This window comes from Heloderma suspectum, chromosome 2 (assembly GCF_057233095.1).
Source record: "Heloderma suspectum isolate Gila_16-S chromosome 2, 16-S_ref, whole genome shotgun sequence".
In the NCBI taxonomy this organism is placed as follows: Eukaryota; Metazoa; Chordata; class Lepidosauria; order Squamata; family Helodermatidae; genus Heloderma; species Heloderma suspectum.
The window spans coordinates 368,200,469-368,216,054 of NC_139459.1; the positions used below are offsets into that span (position 1 = coordinate 368,200,469).

At 46.1% G+C, this 15,586-nt stretch overlaps 1 protein-coding gene and 1 long non-coding RNA gene across 2 annotated transcripts in view; one reads left to right on the plus strand and one right to left on the minus strand.

The window, feature by feature from the left end:
- The window catches only part of LOC146355952 (uncharacterized), a 52,245-nt gene that overhangs the window by 20,323 nt on the left and 16,336 nt on the right, over positions 1 to 15,586 (plus strand). The window contains exons 10-18 of the mRNA XM_084829987.1: positions 127 to 253; positions 712 to 782; positions 1,140 to 1,225; positions 2,238 to 2,456; positions 3,924 to 4,024; positions 6,497 to 6,650; positions 8,441 to 8,469; positions 14,196 to 14,560; positions 14,654 to 14,784. Coding sequence (XP_084686113.1) covers positions 127 to 253; positions 712 to 782; positions 1,140 to 1,225; positions 2,238 to 2,456; positions 3,924 to 4,024; positions 6,497 to 6,650; positions 8,441 to 8,469; positions 14,196 to 14,560; positions 14,654 to 14,784 — 1,283 coding nt within the window. The remainder of the gene's footprint in view (positions 1 to 126; positions 254 to 711; positions 783 to 1,139; positions 1,226 to 2,237; positions 2,457 to 3,923; positions 4,025 to 6,496; positions 6,651 to 8,440; positions 8,470 to 14,195; positions 14,561 to 14,653; positions 14,785 to 15,586) is intronic.
- On the minus strand, positions 3,093 to 14,519 carry LOC146355953 (uncharacterized). Its single transcript, XR_014787251.1, has 3 exons — positions 14,154 to 14,519; positions 13,670 to 13,797; positions 3,093 to 4,641 (listed from the first exon to the last, which is right to left on the minus strand). It is a non-coding gene; the product is annotated as an uncharacterized LOC146355953 (long non-coding RNA).

A 15,586-nucleotide genomic window follows, 5' to 3' on the forward strand; every position in this document is an offset into this window, starting at 1 on the left:
ATTGCCCAACTGTTCTAGAAGTCACCCGAAGAGAGATGTCCCATAGCTTGCTCCCAACATTTTTGCCTCATTCCTTTTCTGTTCCTTCTCCTTGTTGCATGTCTTGGATCTTCATTGCTCTTTCAGGTACAGAGTCTGTTTGCAGACGTGGGATCGGATTTCCCTGTAGCAGAGAAGTTTCCTTCAGACACCAGACAGAGCCCCCCTCATAGAGGGATCAGGCAGGAGGGTGTCAAACATGTTGCCTTGCAGGGTAGGGATTCATTTGCGGGTGGCTGTACTTCAACTTGGTCTTGCTGTCTGGAGAATTTAAGAGATCCTGGGGCTCCCTTTATGTGTACGCCCAGATTGTTTCAGGGGGAGAGGGCCTTGTCTCCAGCCTTTTCCACAATTCAAAACTATGTTTATTTCTCAACACTTGAAGACTCTGTACATGGAAACCAACAGTGTGGTTTGTGGCCAGGAGCCCAAACGGGGAAATACGCATTTTTGCCAACTGAACTATTATGATACAAACTGAAGACGAGACGTCTTGTTATGACCAGGGGTACTTACACTTGCATCACTTTCAGTGCACTTCAATCTATTTGGCTGGGAAGTGAGTCCTTTTGTGTCCCAAGGGGTTCACTTCCCAGGACCTTGGGATTTTGTAATCTCGATCTCTTGGACAAACATGTTCTACTAACTTCCCATCCTCGTTGTCTCACACAGGGACAGCAACGATGTTGGCAATAAGCGCAGAGCCATCTCTCTTTCTTTTTGATGGAGCGGAACCAGATCAGGTAGGCAGAAGGATGACTGGGAACACGGGCAGGCAGCAGCCTATGGGCCTTCATCTCTTACTCTCCTCCTAGGGCCAGAATACATCTGTCTCCTTCTGTTTGCTTCTAGCAAAGCTACGATCCTAAGAAGAGCCCTGCTGGATCAGACCAAAGGCCCCTCTAGTCCATTTTCTCACAGTGGCCAACCAGATGCCTCCTGGGAAGCCCACAAGCAGGACAGGAGGGCCACAGCTTTTCTTGCTGTTGATCCCCAGCAAGTCGTTTTCACCCAAAGCAAATTTAAAGCCTGCAGTATAATGCCCAGCCACCTCACGTTACGTCATCTTTGAGAAGGAAACATTTTCTTTTTTCCTCCAGGGTCCAGGGACTTTTGAGGAGGTTGCTGTGTGCTTCACTGAGGAGAAGTGGGCACTGCTGGATCCTGACCAGAGAGTCCTGCACAGGCAAATCATGGAGGAGACCCGTGGGATCGTGGCCTCACTTGGTAAGGCTCCCTGTTTTCCTGATCACGATAATATCAGGTTCCAAATGCAATGATGATGAGGAAGCTAATATTACCATTTTGGGTACATATCCTATATTATTCATTTACTTAGTATTTTGAGGCTACTTTTGAGGAAACTGCCCTCAGATAGAACAGTTCAAAAAGAAAATAAGATACATTGAGTCATATTTAAATCATCAAATTCTTAACACTATTTTAAGGCAGCAGCTAAAAGACACAGTCCACAAAGATGCCATAGTGTTGACCCAGGTCTGATGTTACAAAGCCACTAGGGTGTTATAGGAACATTCCTTGGTGGTGACCAGGCTGAAAACAATGGGGTTCTGGCAACTCCTTGCCAGAGCCAACTCAAATATAAAAGTTGGTGATTTGGGCAAGGTGCTCCGTAAAGGAGGTACTAAGCCTGCAGCAATTCAGGATTCTTTCTTTCCTGAAAGGCTCAGAAATTCCTAATCAAGCACCTGAGCTGGTGATTTTCATGGTAAGAACTGCATCCCATCTAGGTCTTTTCTGTGCTTCCCTTTTTTGAAATCATTTATTGGGCTTGCTCAGTTATCTGAAGTTCGATTGCTAACTCAATTTTTTACAAACTTCATGTCTTCATTGCAGAAGGTGACATGTGGAAAGGGAAGAATAAGAGAGAGCCATGTGGGATGTCACCAAAAAGAGAAAGATGCATAAATAGCAAACAGCAGAGAAGGAAAACTCAAGCAAATCAGAATATGAGGAATAATTCCTTTTCCTCTCAGGTCAGTGTCTCCCACCATATCACAATCCAAGAAACAATAGATAATAGACTGGAAACGTATAGGTTCCTTATGTGTACAAAAACCTCCAATTCTGAATCAAGTGTTAAAGGCCATTGCAAAATTCAAACATTGAAGAAACCATATAAATGCCTGGAGTGTGGAAAGAGCTTCCATCCAACAATAACTCTCTTGTCATTGAAGAACTCAGACAGGGGAGAAACCATATCATTGTTTGGCATGCGGAAAGAGCTGCCGTCAAAAGAAATGCCTCACTCTGCATCAAAGATCTCATACAGGGGAGAAACCATATCATTGTTTGGAGTGCAGAAAAAGCTTCCATCAGGAGATAACTCTAACCTGTCATCAAAGAATTCACACGGGAGAAACCATGTCATTGTTTGGAGCGCGGAAAGAGCTTCAGTCAGAAAACGTATCTCACTCTGCATCAAAGAACACATACAGGGGAGAAACCATATCATTGTTGGAGTGCAGAAAGAGCTTCCATCAAAAGAAATGTCTCACACTGCATCAAAGAGCTCATACAGGAGAGAAACCATATCATTGTTTGGAGTGCGGAAAGAGCTTCAGTCAGAAGATAACTCTTACCTGTCATCAAAGAACTCACACGGGGGAGAAACCATATCATTGTTTGGTGTGTGGAAGGAGCTTCAGTCAGAAGAAATATCTCACTTGTCATCAAAGAACTCACATTGGGGAGAAACCAGATCATTGTTTGGAGTGTGGAAAGAGCTTCAGTCAGAAGAATATGCTTACTCGTCATCAAAGAACTCACACATGGAAGAAACCATTTCAGTGTTTGGAGTGTGGAAAGAGCTTCAGGAACCATCATAATTTCACTTCTCATCAAAGAACTCACACAGGGGAGAAACCATATCATTGTTTGGGGTGCGGAAAGAGCTTCAGTCAGAAGACAAGTCTCACTTTTCATCAAAGAACTCACACAGGGGAGAAATAGAGGTATAAATTTCTGAACATTTTGAGGCCATTGAAAAGAACTGGTTTTGTCCGTTTTTTTTGGAAAATTGGAAATTTTGGAAAAATTGAAAAATAAGCATTTATTTTTTTTAGCACTTTTTACAAATCTAACGTCACTTTATAGCTTTAAGACAGCCTTCCCCATCTCGGTACCCTCGAGGTATTTTGGACTTCAGCTCCCATCAGCCTCAGGCAGCATGGCCAATGGTCAGGAATGCTGTGCACTGTAGTCCAAAACATCTGGAGGGCTCCAGGTTGGGGTGGGCTTCATTAGGAACACAAAGCAGCCTTTTTGTTCCTAAAGTTATTTTATGTATGACTTGCTCATAAAATTATCATTATATTTTAAAACTTTCAAAGTAAACTCAGTACATTTGTAATTGTCTGAATAGATTAGAACTCCATTAAATGACTGCCACAGCATCAGAAACACAGGACTCTGTGAAACAAAACCAAAGCTGTCAAGAATGCACAGTGGTGATTCCACTTAAACATGTTGGGAAAGTGAGCATAAATATCTACCAGTAAAATATATTTTAGATCAATAATGAATGAAAGAACTAACTATGCTGAAAATCTTACAGAGAGTTTTATAAAAAATATTTTTCCTCATCGCTTTATTAGTTCCTGACATTTTACATCTCTAGTCCTTCTTTAAGAGTGGTCTTAATACATAGTTTTTAGAAATCATTTTATGGGGAGTAAAGGCTGGGTAACAATATATAAATAATTTGTCTTAAATTCTAAAAGAAAGTATTTCATAATCCAAAGCTATTCAATTTTTTCCAGTTTTGTGGGGGGGGGGGAAATAAAAACAGTCCTCAGAAAAAAAAAAAAGAAAAACCTTTTTTTCTGAATTTTTCTGGGTTTTTTCTGGGCCTTCATATCTAGGAAGAAACCATATCATTGTTTGGAGTGTGGAAAGAGCTTCAGCAACAATCAAAATCTTACTTGTCATCAAAGGACTCACACAAGGGAGAAACTGTATCATTGTATGAAGTGCAGAAAGCGCTTCAGTGAGAAGAAAAATCTTGTCATCAAAGAACCCACACAAGGGAGAAACCATATTGTGGTTTGGCGTGTGGAAAGAGCTTCAGGATGAAGGAACACCTCCCCCTGCATCAAAGAACTCATACAGGGGAGAAATGGTAAATCTCCCAATTTTTGAAAAGGCAAAATCATATGTTTTGTAAAAGTTTGGTGAAAATGTATGCATCATGTTTTGGCTTATTAAGGAAGGGAGGCTTTCATTGTTTTGGTGAGTTTCTAAGTAGCAGGTCAAAAGTTTTTTCTGCTCCATTAAACATATCGTGGCTGTCGAACTTATGTCATGTATGCTCTATATTATTCTAAAGCTAGAAAGCTGGCAGTACTCCACTGTTTTTGCATGCATCTCATGTTGCAGAGGAACTCCAGTGGATTCAATGTGCAGTGCCTATTCCTTCAGCTTTGAAATGTGATTTCATGAGGTCAGACAACACTTCATGTACAGGTCTGCTACTGATGTAGACAACAAGCAGGCATGGGTCAACTCGTCAAGAATTCTTCTAGCAAAACGCTAAGGCTCAGGTGCTTCATAAGACTTGATCTTCCACATCTCGATTTGGGTCTGAAAGAATATGGAACATTGTGTGTGAATTTGGTGTTAGGGAGGCTAAGATGTAAGTAAGCATAAGTTGGGACACAGCAACATCAGTGACACTGTGACATCATCACTGGTCATGGTGCACGTCAGTTAAGGCAGCAGCCTCTGCTTCCAATCCTGGTTTCGGTAATCTATGCTCTGGTCATCTTCAAGGTAGATTACTGCCATGCACTCTGTGTGGGGCTGCCTTCGAAGGCTGTTCAGAAGCTGTAGTTTGTGCAAAATACAGCAGGCAGATTAATAAGTGGGACTAGAAGTCTGAGCATGTAGGACCGATTCTGGCCCTCTTGCATTGGCTGCCTATATGCTTCCAAGCCTGACTGAAGGTGCTGGTTTTAAGCTATAAAGCCTTACAGGGGTCGGGACCTCAGTTCCTGACTGAACACCTCTCCCGACATAAACCTAAACGGACACTTTAATATCTGGGGCTTCCTCTGAATGCCTCTCCAAGGGAGATTCAGAAGGTGGCAGCAAAGGAGAGGGCCTTCTCAGTGCCCCCCCCCATATGGAATGAGCTCCCTACCGAGGCCCGCCTGGCACCAACACTATCATCTTTTCGGTGCCAGGTTAACACTGCCCTCTATTCCCAGGCATTTCATGGCGTATGATGGGGCACTTATGTCAACTGTCTTGACTAGATCTGTTATTGAAATAGTATACTGAAATTGGTTCTAGCTGTTTGTTTTAAATTTTCTATATTGGCCGTTTTAGATGACATTTTATTATACTATTGTATTATAATGTTTATAATGTTGTCATTTTTGTATTTTTCTAATGGATTGTTGTGGATTGTTGTTCAAATAAATACATAATAATATTAATTCTCCCCCCCAAAATGGCATTGTCAGCTACTGTGAAAGGCCTTTTCACCGCAGTCTACAGGAGAACGGCAGCCATTTGTAAAGAAAGCAGAGGAAATTTCCGAAGATGATAATGAGGAAGGTCACTTACTGTCCCTTCAAACAGATGTGGGCTGGCAAAATGTTTGGGACACTGGGAGGAAGAAGAAATAGGGAGGGAGGAACAATCCTCCACTGCCTGGGCAGTGTAAGAACATGGAACCACTTCTTAGGTGAAAGGAAAAGATGAATCAGCCATCTTGTAACAACCCTAACAACTGCATGTCTCCAGCGAACATGATCATTGATGGGAGAGTGGCCATATTCGTGCTCCGGATCTCAGCCCTCAAGCCCTTTTCTTTGTGACTCTGGCCTTTGGTACTCCATCTTCAGGGGCTTGAGGCCTAGTCAATCCCTTCTGTGGGGTCACCTGCAAGTATTTTGGGGCTCTCCGCTTAAATGACAGATGTGGGGAGGGCGGTTGGGTTTGCTTACTGGCCTTCTCCACTTCTTCCCTTCAGAAAGACCAGGGATGTGAGTTCTCCATATTTAGGGACCGTCTCCCAGCCTTAAGCCCTGACTGGGTCATTTTGGGTGGGAGTTTTCTGTGTTGGGATTGTTTTTGCCTTCTTTGAGCAGGGCTGACGTAGGCCCGATCTCAGTCCTCTAGGAGAAGTTGCAGCCATCTTATCAGAGGCACCTGCTGGGGGGGGAATACACTCCATGACACTGCTGCCACCACATTCCCAGGAGCAAGAGTGGGAACAGGAGCCCTCCTGGACTGGCCACTCTTCATTCAGGGATGGAGCATGACCCTTCCTAGGAGACACAAATCTACCTGCCCTGCATCACCACCTTTGACTGCTCTTAGCCATTCCACCAATGCCTGGATTGTCTGGCAATTGCTGAGGCCCCACCCTAGCAGGGAACTCCCGCCAAGCCCTCTGGCCCAGCTCCTCCTCTTTCCTCTTGCTCTTTAGGCCCAGGCCTGGCCCTTTCCAAGCATTTCCAAGCATGGAACAGCCACAAGAGCAGAGGGAGGGAGCAGCCATCGCCTCCCCTTGCCTTGCTCTCTTATCTTAGGCAGATTGGACCCAGGGAACAAAGCAAGAGAGTGCAGATTCCAGCAAGCAGGTGGGCCCAATCTGAGGGGGAGGCACACTGAGGCCTCTTATTTGACCCCCCCCCCCTTTAGAGCCAACAATGAGTGTAATAATCATACTTGGGATACAACTGAGTCGATATTAACCACCTTTTCAGACAAGACAATTAAATGGGTAATCCAAGTCGATTTCAGGGAAGTAAACAGGACACTAAAAGCCTTTAACTTTGTATTTCGATTGGGATTATTTTTCTAAAGCAAGTCCCATACATAAATTAAGTATTTCTATACTGCCTGTCAGGGCAGAATGTCTTCTCAGGTGGTTCACATTAAAATCATAAAACAATTTTAAAGGTAAAAATACACATCTCAATAATGGCAACATAAAAACATTTATGTGTTGAGAATGGCTGCTATATTCTTTTACAGGGGAATGAACCCCATAGAACTGAAAGGGCTTTATTTGTGAGGATACACGTACAGGATGGTACTGTAGCTTTCTCCCTTTCTCCCCCAAACCCCTTCAGGTTTCAGAGCCCTGGACTGACTTGTTGAAGCTCTTGCGACCTTTTGAGCCTCCAGGCAAGAACAGCCTCTAAACAGAGAACAAAGTTTTACAAGGAAAAACACACTGGCTGAGCCTGTGTGACATGCCACAAACCTGGACGTTTCTGTCACCACCTACCTGATATATCCTATCAGGTTCCCTAGATGACACCCCAAACACTAACATTCTTATCGTGTCACCTCACAGCCCCAGCACCAGCTTTGTGCTATTAGTATGCTGGTTTTGCCACAAACCCCAAGTTTCTGCTGCCACCTACAAGTGTATACTTGCCATATCCAGTAGGGAAGGGGTTCTTAGCAAATGACCCGAGCAAACACAAACAGAATTATGGTCAAGAATGCAATTCTCCGGACTAGTGGTGGAAGAATCCCCTACTGTGATGTTCTTGGATGTCAGCAGTAGCTGAAAGGAAAGAACAACATAGGGGGTTTTGGGTGCTAACCAGGAAATCCAGCTGGTCTTTGCCTCAAGGACCTTATGAAATTTTGGCGGGGTAGGGGTGGGGAGAGAAGGGATGGCATCGATGCAAGAAAATATCCACATTAGATTTCCTGTGGCAGAATAGGGACACTAAAGGGTTAAGCCAACGGCTGCATGTAATAGGAGAGTTTGAATTAAAACAAACTTCCCCATTGCCCTTTATCTGGGGGCTAGTGAATGCACCTCTTATTTCATACTCAGCCTATACATCTCCATTGACGGCTCCCCCTCTTTTCCCCAAAAGGCCCCTTTAACTAACTCAAAAGAGGAGCTGTCCCTTTCGACATGCCAACCCCCCTCTCAATTTTTCCCAGAGTTGTTGTTCAGTCGTTCAGTCGTGTCCGACTCTTCGCGACCCCATGGACCATAGCACGCCAGGCCTTCCTGTCCTGCGCTCTCTCCCGGAGCGTGCTCAAGTTCATATTCATTGCATCCGTGATGCTATCTAGCCATCTCATCCTCTGCCGTCCCCTTCTCCTTTTGCCTTCAGACTTTCAAGTGACCCATAAAAACAGCCCAGAGAAACCATTTTGTTAGCTTTCCACCCATTCACTCCTCACAATAAAAACACCATTTGTAAACTTTCTGTGGCAGAAACTCAACCCTTTTTGTCGTTTGCTATTATCACACATATTTCTGTATCTGGCCCTAGCATATCTTTTCCCACAGTAATGTGCACAAGCGGCACTCGAAGGCTTCCAGCAAGGCAGGAGGAGTGACATAGGTGATTTTCACCTCTTCTAGACAAGCCTCTTTTAAACTTTCCCGCTCTAGACAGGCCTCTGAGCCTGCGCTGAAGAAAAGTAAAAGCTAGCAATGTAGGAAATGTACTGAGGACCAGTGACAGAACAAAATGTATTAAAAAGAGGATAAACAACAACGAGAAATACCAACAACAATGTAAAAGTTCATATGGTACTAAGAAGAGAAGCAGGAAGAAGCAATGAAGAGACATATCATGAAAACAAAAAGAAGTGGGAGAAATCCATAAGCAGTCCAACAAAGCAAATGTAAGATTTGGTGTTTTCATACCCAAAAATTGCCCACAATGTTCTGAGTTGTGCAACATCATCACCTCGCCTAATTGAGATGAAATCCCTAAGAAACACAAACAGAAACTGAAAATGAAGACCCAGAAGATGAAGGCGCAAAATGGAGAATAAAGGTGAAGAATCAGCCCCCAGGGCACAGGCTAGACCCCTCTTCGAGTGAAAAGTGTGCCATAAGACTGTCCCAAGGCAAAATAAAGCGGAAAGACCACGATGAAGATCTCTGTCAAGGTAGCCGTGTTTAGCTTTGAACTGTCCTAGAATTTCGTAGAGCCTGTAGACCATCAGCTATATGATTTCTGAAGAGCGTAACCGTTAAGCTTTTGCCGTGGGATTCCCTGCAATGAAGAAATCTCACTAATTTGAGTGCCCAGTGTTAGACTACCTGAGTGTGTGTGCTGAAGAGACTGAGAAACCAGACAGCATGTTCCTGGCCAAGCCAAAATCACGCTACTACCATGATCCTGGAAGCTGCAATAAACTGTGTAAGCTGGAAGACCCAACCTGATTGAGAAGAAAAGAAGATATTAGAGTAACTGTCTTAAAAAACAGTGAGATTTGTGTAGCTGGCTGGCTGATGCTGTCAGTGACGTTACAACTTTAAATTAAGACTGTTTTCCTGTTTGAGACCCCAGCGAAGAAAGCTGACCCGAGTTATTTGTTGCCCGTGCCAAAGCAAAAATTTAGCTGCCCTGTACCTCATCGTGTCCTGTTTTGAGCTTGGGATTTACAAATACAAACAAACTGAGAAGCTTGCCTTTGAAGTCCTGCAAATCACCCCACCGCCTCCCCGAAGAAGATTAATGGCTGCCTGAAAAATGCAAGTATAAGGCGATGCCCATCACCCCCCAGCGTCCTGAGTTTCGGCACTTTGCTTTCATGTACCAAGTTGAAGGGGAAGAGAAGAAAAGAGGGGTGTGAGTGTGTGTGTGATATTGTAAATCCCTGGCTAGCTTGTCTAGTGATAGATAGCCCCGAGAGCTTCCCCCCCCACTAACTGCTGGATCTGCTCCATCATGCCTTACCATGCAAAAAGTGTTTTCCATTCATTATGTTAAATTGCAGAAAAAGTTTGTTGTGTATATTTTATGATTTCTTAAATATCATAAAATATATGTGATATTTGCAGATTAGAGTTAGTTGCAACTCCAAATGATACTGAGTGTGGTTCCCAATGGATGACAAGAGAAAAAACAAAGACAAGTAGAGAAAGACAGAGGCAAGTAGAAAAAGACAGAGAAATAGAGAAAGTGGCAGACAGATAGAGAAGGGGAAAGAAAAAAAAAAGAAGAAAGAGAAGGCAAGAGGCAAAGAGAAAGAACATTTGTAGAGAAGAAGCGTGGCCATAGTTGTCTCCAGGGTGAATTAGAAGCAGCTGATTGTGCCTGGAGCTTATTACCTGGGGTAAAGTAGCCACAATAATGTAATAGTTCTTTAAAATAAGAAAATGTAACTAGAAGAAGAAGAGCCTATCCCAAATGTCCACTATCCCATTGGGACTAGTGTAAGGCAGAAAGGTTTAAGTAAGTGAGTTTAACTTGAAAAAGACAAATGAAGAGCCAAGGCTGGTGCATGGAGCAGAAAGTTTTATGTAAAAAGTCTGAAACATGATCTGCAATACAGGCAGATCAGCAAGAAAAAAAAAGCAAAAGAAAGAGAGATTTCTCTTCCCATACTAATGAGTGAAAGTGTTATCAAGCACTTTGCTTGGGAAGCGAAATCTGTTTACAGAAAGCTGTGCCTGAGAACCAAACACTTCTAGCCTATGCTGAAAATGCTTGCTAGTGTTATGCTGCCCCATGGGTAACAGGTATGGTATAAAACCCATTTAGCCCAATAGCTCGTGGTTCAGAGAAGCTGTCTGATCCAGCCATTAGGTATGCCTGTGTGCTGTAAGTTACCCAATAAAGTCTCCTTGTAAGTAAACCCCCCCTGCTGGAATCCCAAAACACAAGCGGGGCTAGAGCGCCTCACCCAGTATCAAACCCTGCTGTTAGAAGACATGAAGGCAGGTATGAAGAAGTCAGTTAATATGACCAAAGTGTCTAAAGTGCTGCAAGGTGCCACCGAGGCCCCAGAGCGTACTTGGAGCATCTTTTAGATGCCTATCGCCAGTATACCCTCCTCGACCCAGAGGCCCAAGAAGATGTGGACGGAAAAAATAGAAGAAGACCCAGCAGAAGCAGAGGCACAGTGTGCCCAGTGTGAACAAGATAGACATTGGTGGCATGAATGCCCAAATAAAATGAATCAAATACACAAAGGAAAAAAACCAAAGGAGCCAGAACGGGCGAGACAGAAGACAGCTTGAGAGGGGCCGTGACATTGACTGTGAGGGGCCGTGACATTGACTTCATAATTGACACTGGAGTGCCATCAAGAGCAAGCAAACGTTAGCCTTAAACAAGAAGTCCAAACACTGGGCAAAGTTCTTCAAGCCCAGCGTTGCTTTGTCTTAGAAAATAAGCCCCCAAATCCCATCACAGAAGTTTATCCTTTCCAACCAGGAAATAAAGTATGAGTTAAAGAGGGAAAAATAACCCTTTAACTCCCAGTTGGAGAGGACCAAAAACTGTCATACTTTCCACCCCCACAGCTGTGAAAGTAGCTGGAGTTAAACCCTGGATACATTGGACACGATTCAAAAAAACAAAACAAAAAGGAAAGTGGACTGTAGCTAAAAATCCTTTAAAAATCATTATAAAAAAACAGTAAGACGACTCAGGCTAGACCTTACTGTGGGCACACCGGGAGACTGTCCACCCTCCGTATGGTCAGACCTGCAACTGGGGAAAATTGAAGAAAGGGACTAGACCCTACTGCAGCTTGCCAGGTGAATAGCTGCCCAGCGTACAGTCAGATCCCAAAGAAGATGAAATATGCGTGTTGTAGTGTTAGTAGTGTTGCATTGTGTTTCCTTAATAAGGTATGAAAAAGGGGGGCCTGCCCCTAGAGGAAGAAGTCTGTCCCAGCGATTCGCTGATAATTACAGGCTTCACCTGGCTAACATCACTGGAGTAAAACATTTTTGTTTGCCAAAAGATATACCTGCAAACGGCTTATTAGCTCTTGTCTAATACCTGTCTGTAGACATCCTGGGAAAATTCAAAAAAATACCATGTTATGCAATTATGGTATAAGCTTGACTTATTCCCAAAATGCTGATTGGGGCGTGGTTGCAAAAATCCTACACCCTACAGAATTTACTTTACGCACCCCCATCGTTGCTGGAACAAATGCTACGAGTGCACGAATGCTTAATTGTCAAAAAATTTCCAGAAAATATAAAGCTATCCCTGGCCCCCCCTTCCACTGTAATGAAATTCAAAACATATATTTTAATGATGCCCACATACTTTTGCCTCATGGATGGTTTTGAACATGTGGTTCTCGCACTTGGTCATTCATTCCTGCCAACGTGTCTGATAACCACCCATGTGGCCTCAGCCGCCTAGTGCCAATTCTTCCCCCGTGGCCAGAGAAAATCCGTCGACGGCAGCCTAGAGCACTCCAACTAACTGAAAATTGTAATAGCCACCTACAGCTATACTCTGACTCAGAAAAATTGGCACTGGCAGTATCGTTAGTTGGAGTTCCAGGTCTAGCCTTGGCTGATGGTCTAGAAATCAACCGGTTAGCTTGCAGCTTGGCCAAAAGCATAAATACCACCTCACAAGCATTGTCATTATTAAATAAAGAGTTGTGTGATCTAAGAGGTGCAGTTCTAGAAAATAGAGCTGGTATAGATTACCTCTTCCTTCTTCATCATTTGGGTTGTGAGACACACCAAAAGCTCTGTTGTTTTAACTTAACTGATAATGGCAATGCTGTAGATGAACGGATCAACAAGCTGCACCATATAGTAGCTGACATAACAATGGGACAAAACAATTAGCTAAATTGGTTAACCTCTTGGCTCCCATATCTTAGCTGGCTTAAGGCATTGTTCATCCTAATTCTACCAGTGTTGTTTATAGAGATACTGTTATGCCTTTGCATTCCTTGTCTTATGCGCTGTTTAACCAATCTGTGTTATGTCTCGGCTAGTAAACTGCCGCCCTCTACACTCTAATAGCTCAACAAGATATTAGGTAAGAGGGTTGCTATAAGAGTCCTGTGTTATGCTTCGCAAACCAAAATGTCTACTTGTGTAATGAAATGCTATAATTGTAATGAAATTATGCATTTACGGGGGGAATGTAGCAGCCATATCGGGGGTCAGACTAAGTAGCCTCATGCAGTCTCATGCTTCATGTTCTTGCTGAGCTCTTTCTCCCTTGAATATATTGTTGTAAGCTGACAAGACACAGGAATTTCTTATCTTGCCAACAAAGGCTAAGGTCATAGAATTGTATATCTTGTTCTCTGCTGTTCTCTTGTGTTCTCTGCTTATCATGGCTACCCTATAACCCATTTCTTATATTATAAACAATGGAGCTAGGAGAAGAAATGTTGAGGACTGCAACCCCACATGGGAGGGAGAGGAGGAGCTGTTTCCTATGTGTCACAAAATCTATAAAAACAATGTGCTGATGTAAATCGGGGCTTCTGGCTCTTTGGAAATGATTCCAGCCTTAAGCCCGCGCGTTAAATACAGAAACTCTTTTTCCTTCACTCCGTGGTCTCTCTGACTCTGGGTTCTGCAACAGTAACCCTAAATTTAACATTGGATTTAACCCTAAATTTAACACTATCTGGATTCCTTTCTAATCAGTAAAAGGGTGTCCATGATCTATTTCTAATGGCCTGGTACTACTGCCTCTCATCTGGCAAATCTCAAAGATGAGGCATTTTAATTACTCATGGGTCAGAAGGTCATAATAGGTGGTATTAGCAATTGGGATCTCATTTCTAATTCCAGACTTCCCTTGGAGGCGTTTGATTATAGAATGTCTTAACTGTGCAGCAGGGGTAAGATGATGCAAATATGAAAGATTTGCTTGATCTGCCACACCGGATGCAAGGCAGAATACGAGCAGGTATTTGTTGTTCAGTCGTTCAGTCGTGTCCGACTCTTCGTGACCCCATGGACCATAGCACGCCAGGCCTTCCTGTCCTCCGCTCTCTCCCGGAGTGCCTTTCCTAAAATGATAACATAATGATGGGTAAAGCGTAGTTTTTAAATACCTGCCTGGCACATAGCTATTACTGCACAAGGCTGCGATCTCTAGTCATGACTATGCTGCTGTTTAAAGGGAGTTAAAAGGAAACTAATATAACATATGTGGTTTTAGCTTAGCATAGTGGTCAAATGTTGAACCAGGAAGGTCCTACTTCAACTCGCACCTCAGCCATACACTTACTAAGTGGTCTTCATCAATCTCTCACCCGCAGTCTCCCTATCTGATATGTGGATATAATAATTCTGGATTACTTTACAAGCTTGTTCTAAGGATTACAAAGACACACATAGCTTACGTTCTTTGAATTCCATATACCTGAAATAATGATAAGCTCAGGTATGTGTTCTCTCTTCATAGGGCCAACAGCATTTCTTCTCCTCTGCTTCCTCCTTATCCATCCCATGTATTTCTTCCCTGCCTCATCCCTCGGCCCAGCACCGACCACAAAGGAAGCATCAGAGGCAAGAGAGAGCGGCTTCCTCCCCCTCAAGCCCCCGAGTCCGGTTTTGCTGGGGAAGGCCCGGAGCCAAATGGGTCCCCCAGCGTGGCTCGGCTGGATGCTGCCTGTCCCCATGCTTTCCTCGCGCGGGACCCGCGCCCCTTGCCTCAGGGAGCCGCTCCTTCTCATGCCATTCCGCAGGGAGAGGGAACGCCCGGAACCTAACGAAGAAATCATTGCGCGGGCAGCCGAGGGGAGCCCGGCCCAGCGCGGCGCGAGCAAGGTCCTGCCCGCTGGCGCGCGGGGGCGCGGAGAGGCAGCCGAGGGTTAAAGAAGCGAACGCGATTCCTAGAAAGGAAGGGGGCTCGGGAAGCAGGGGAGGGGGGGAGGGCCGCGCCCTCCGCGGGAGAGGCACTTCCCCGGGCCCTTTCCTGCCCCGCCTCCCCCGGCCCGGCGAAGGGGCTTTGGCGGCCCGCCGGCGCTGCTCCGCGCCCGCCGAGGGATCAGGTGAGACCCCGCCCCGCCCCGCCTGGCGCGCCGTGGGGAGGGGGCTCCCGGGCGGCGGGGCACGGGCAGAGGGGGGAGATCCGGGAGGCGCCGATTCCCCCCGCGCGTCGGGGCGCACCTGGTTCCGGGCGGGGGCGCTGGACCCCGCACCTCCGCAGCGGGAGGCGCCCGGCGCCGATCCGATCGGGCCCAGACGCGGGGCTCCCGCCGTCCTCCCAGCAGCCCGGGCCCCTCGGGCCGGGGGCCGCAGGGCCGAAGCGGCGAGGCGGTCCGCCGAGCTGGTCCGTGCGTCGCCCTCCCCCGTGCGCGCCCAAACCCTCCCTGCCGCAGTCGGCCGGAGCGGGCCCCCGTGCCTTCCGCGTGCGGCCGGGGCGCCCCTGGCCGGCTGGCCGGGGCAAGCACGCGCGGGCGGAGGGCGGAGGGGCCTCGCCGGGCCCGCGGGACAGCTGGCGTCGGGCGCCCTGCGCGGGCAGCGAAGCCGCAGCCTGCGCGCGGCGGGCTTGGCCCCGCACTGCCGGCGGGCTGCGCGGCGAGGCGCCGGCGGGGTTGGGCTGGGCAGCCCTGCAACGCGCGTCCGAGCAGGGGCAGCTGGGGGAAGGCCCCTCGGGAAGCAGGGGGCGGCGGACAGCGGGAAGAGAATGGGGAGGGGGGAAGAAGCGGGCACGGAAGAGAGGGGTTGATGCGCCCGGCCAGGCAACGAGCAGCCCTCGCAGCCGGCGAGCCCGGGCTTCTGCGGGGCACCAGACGTGTGTCTCGTCCTGGGAGAACTTTTGCTCGGCTCCAGTGAGGCAGCTCCTAGATA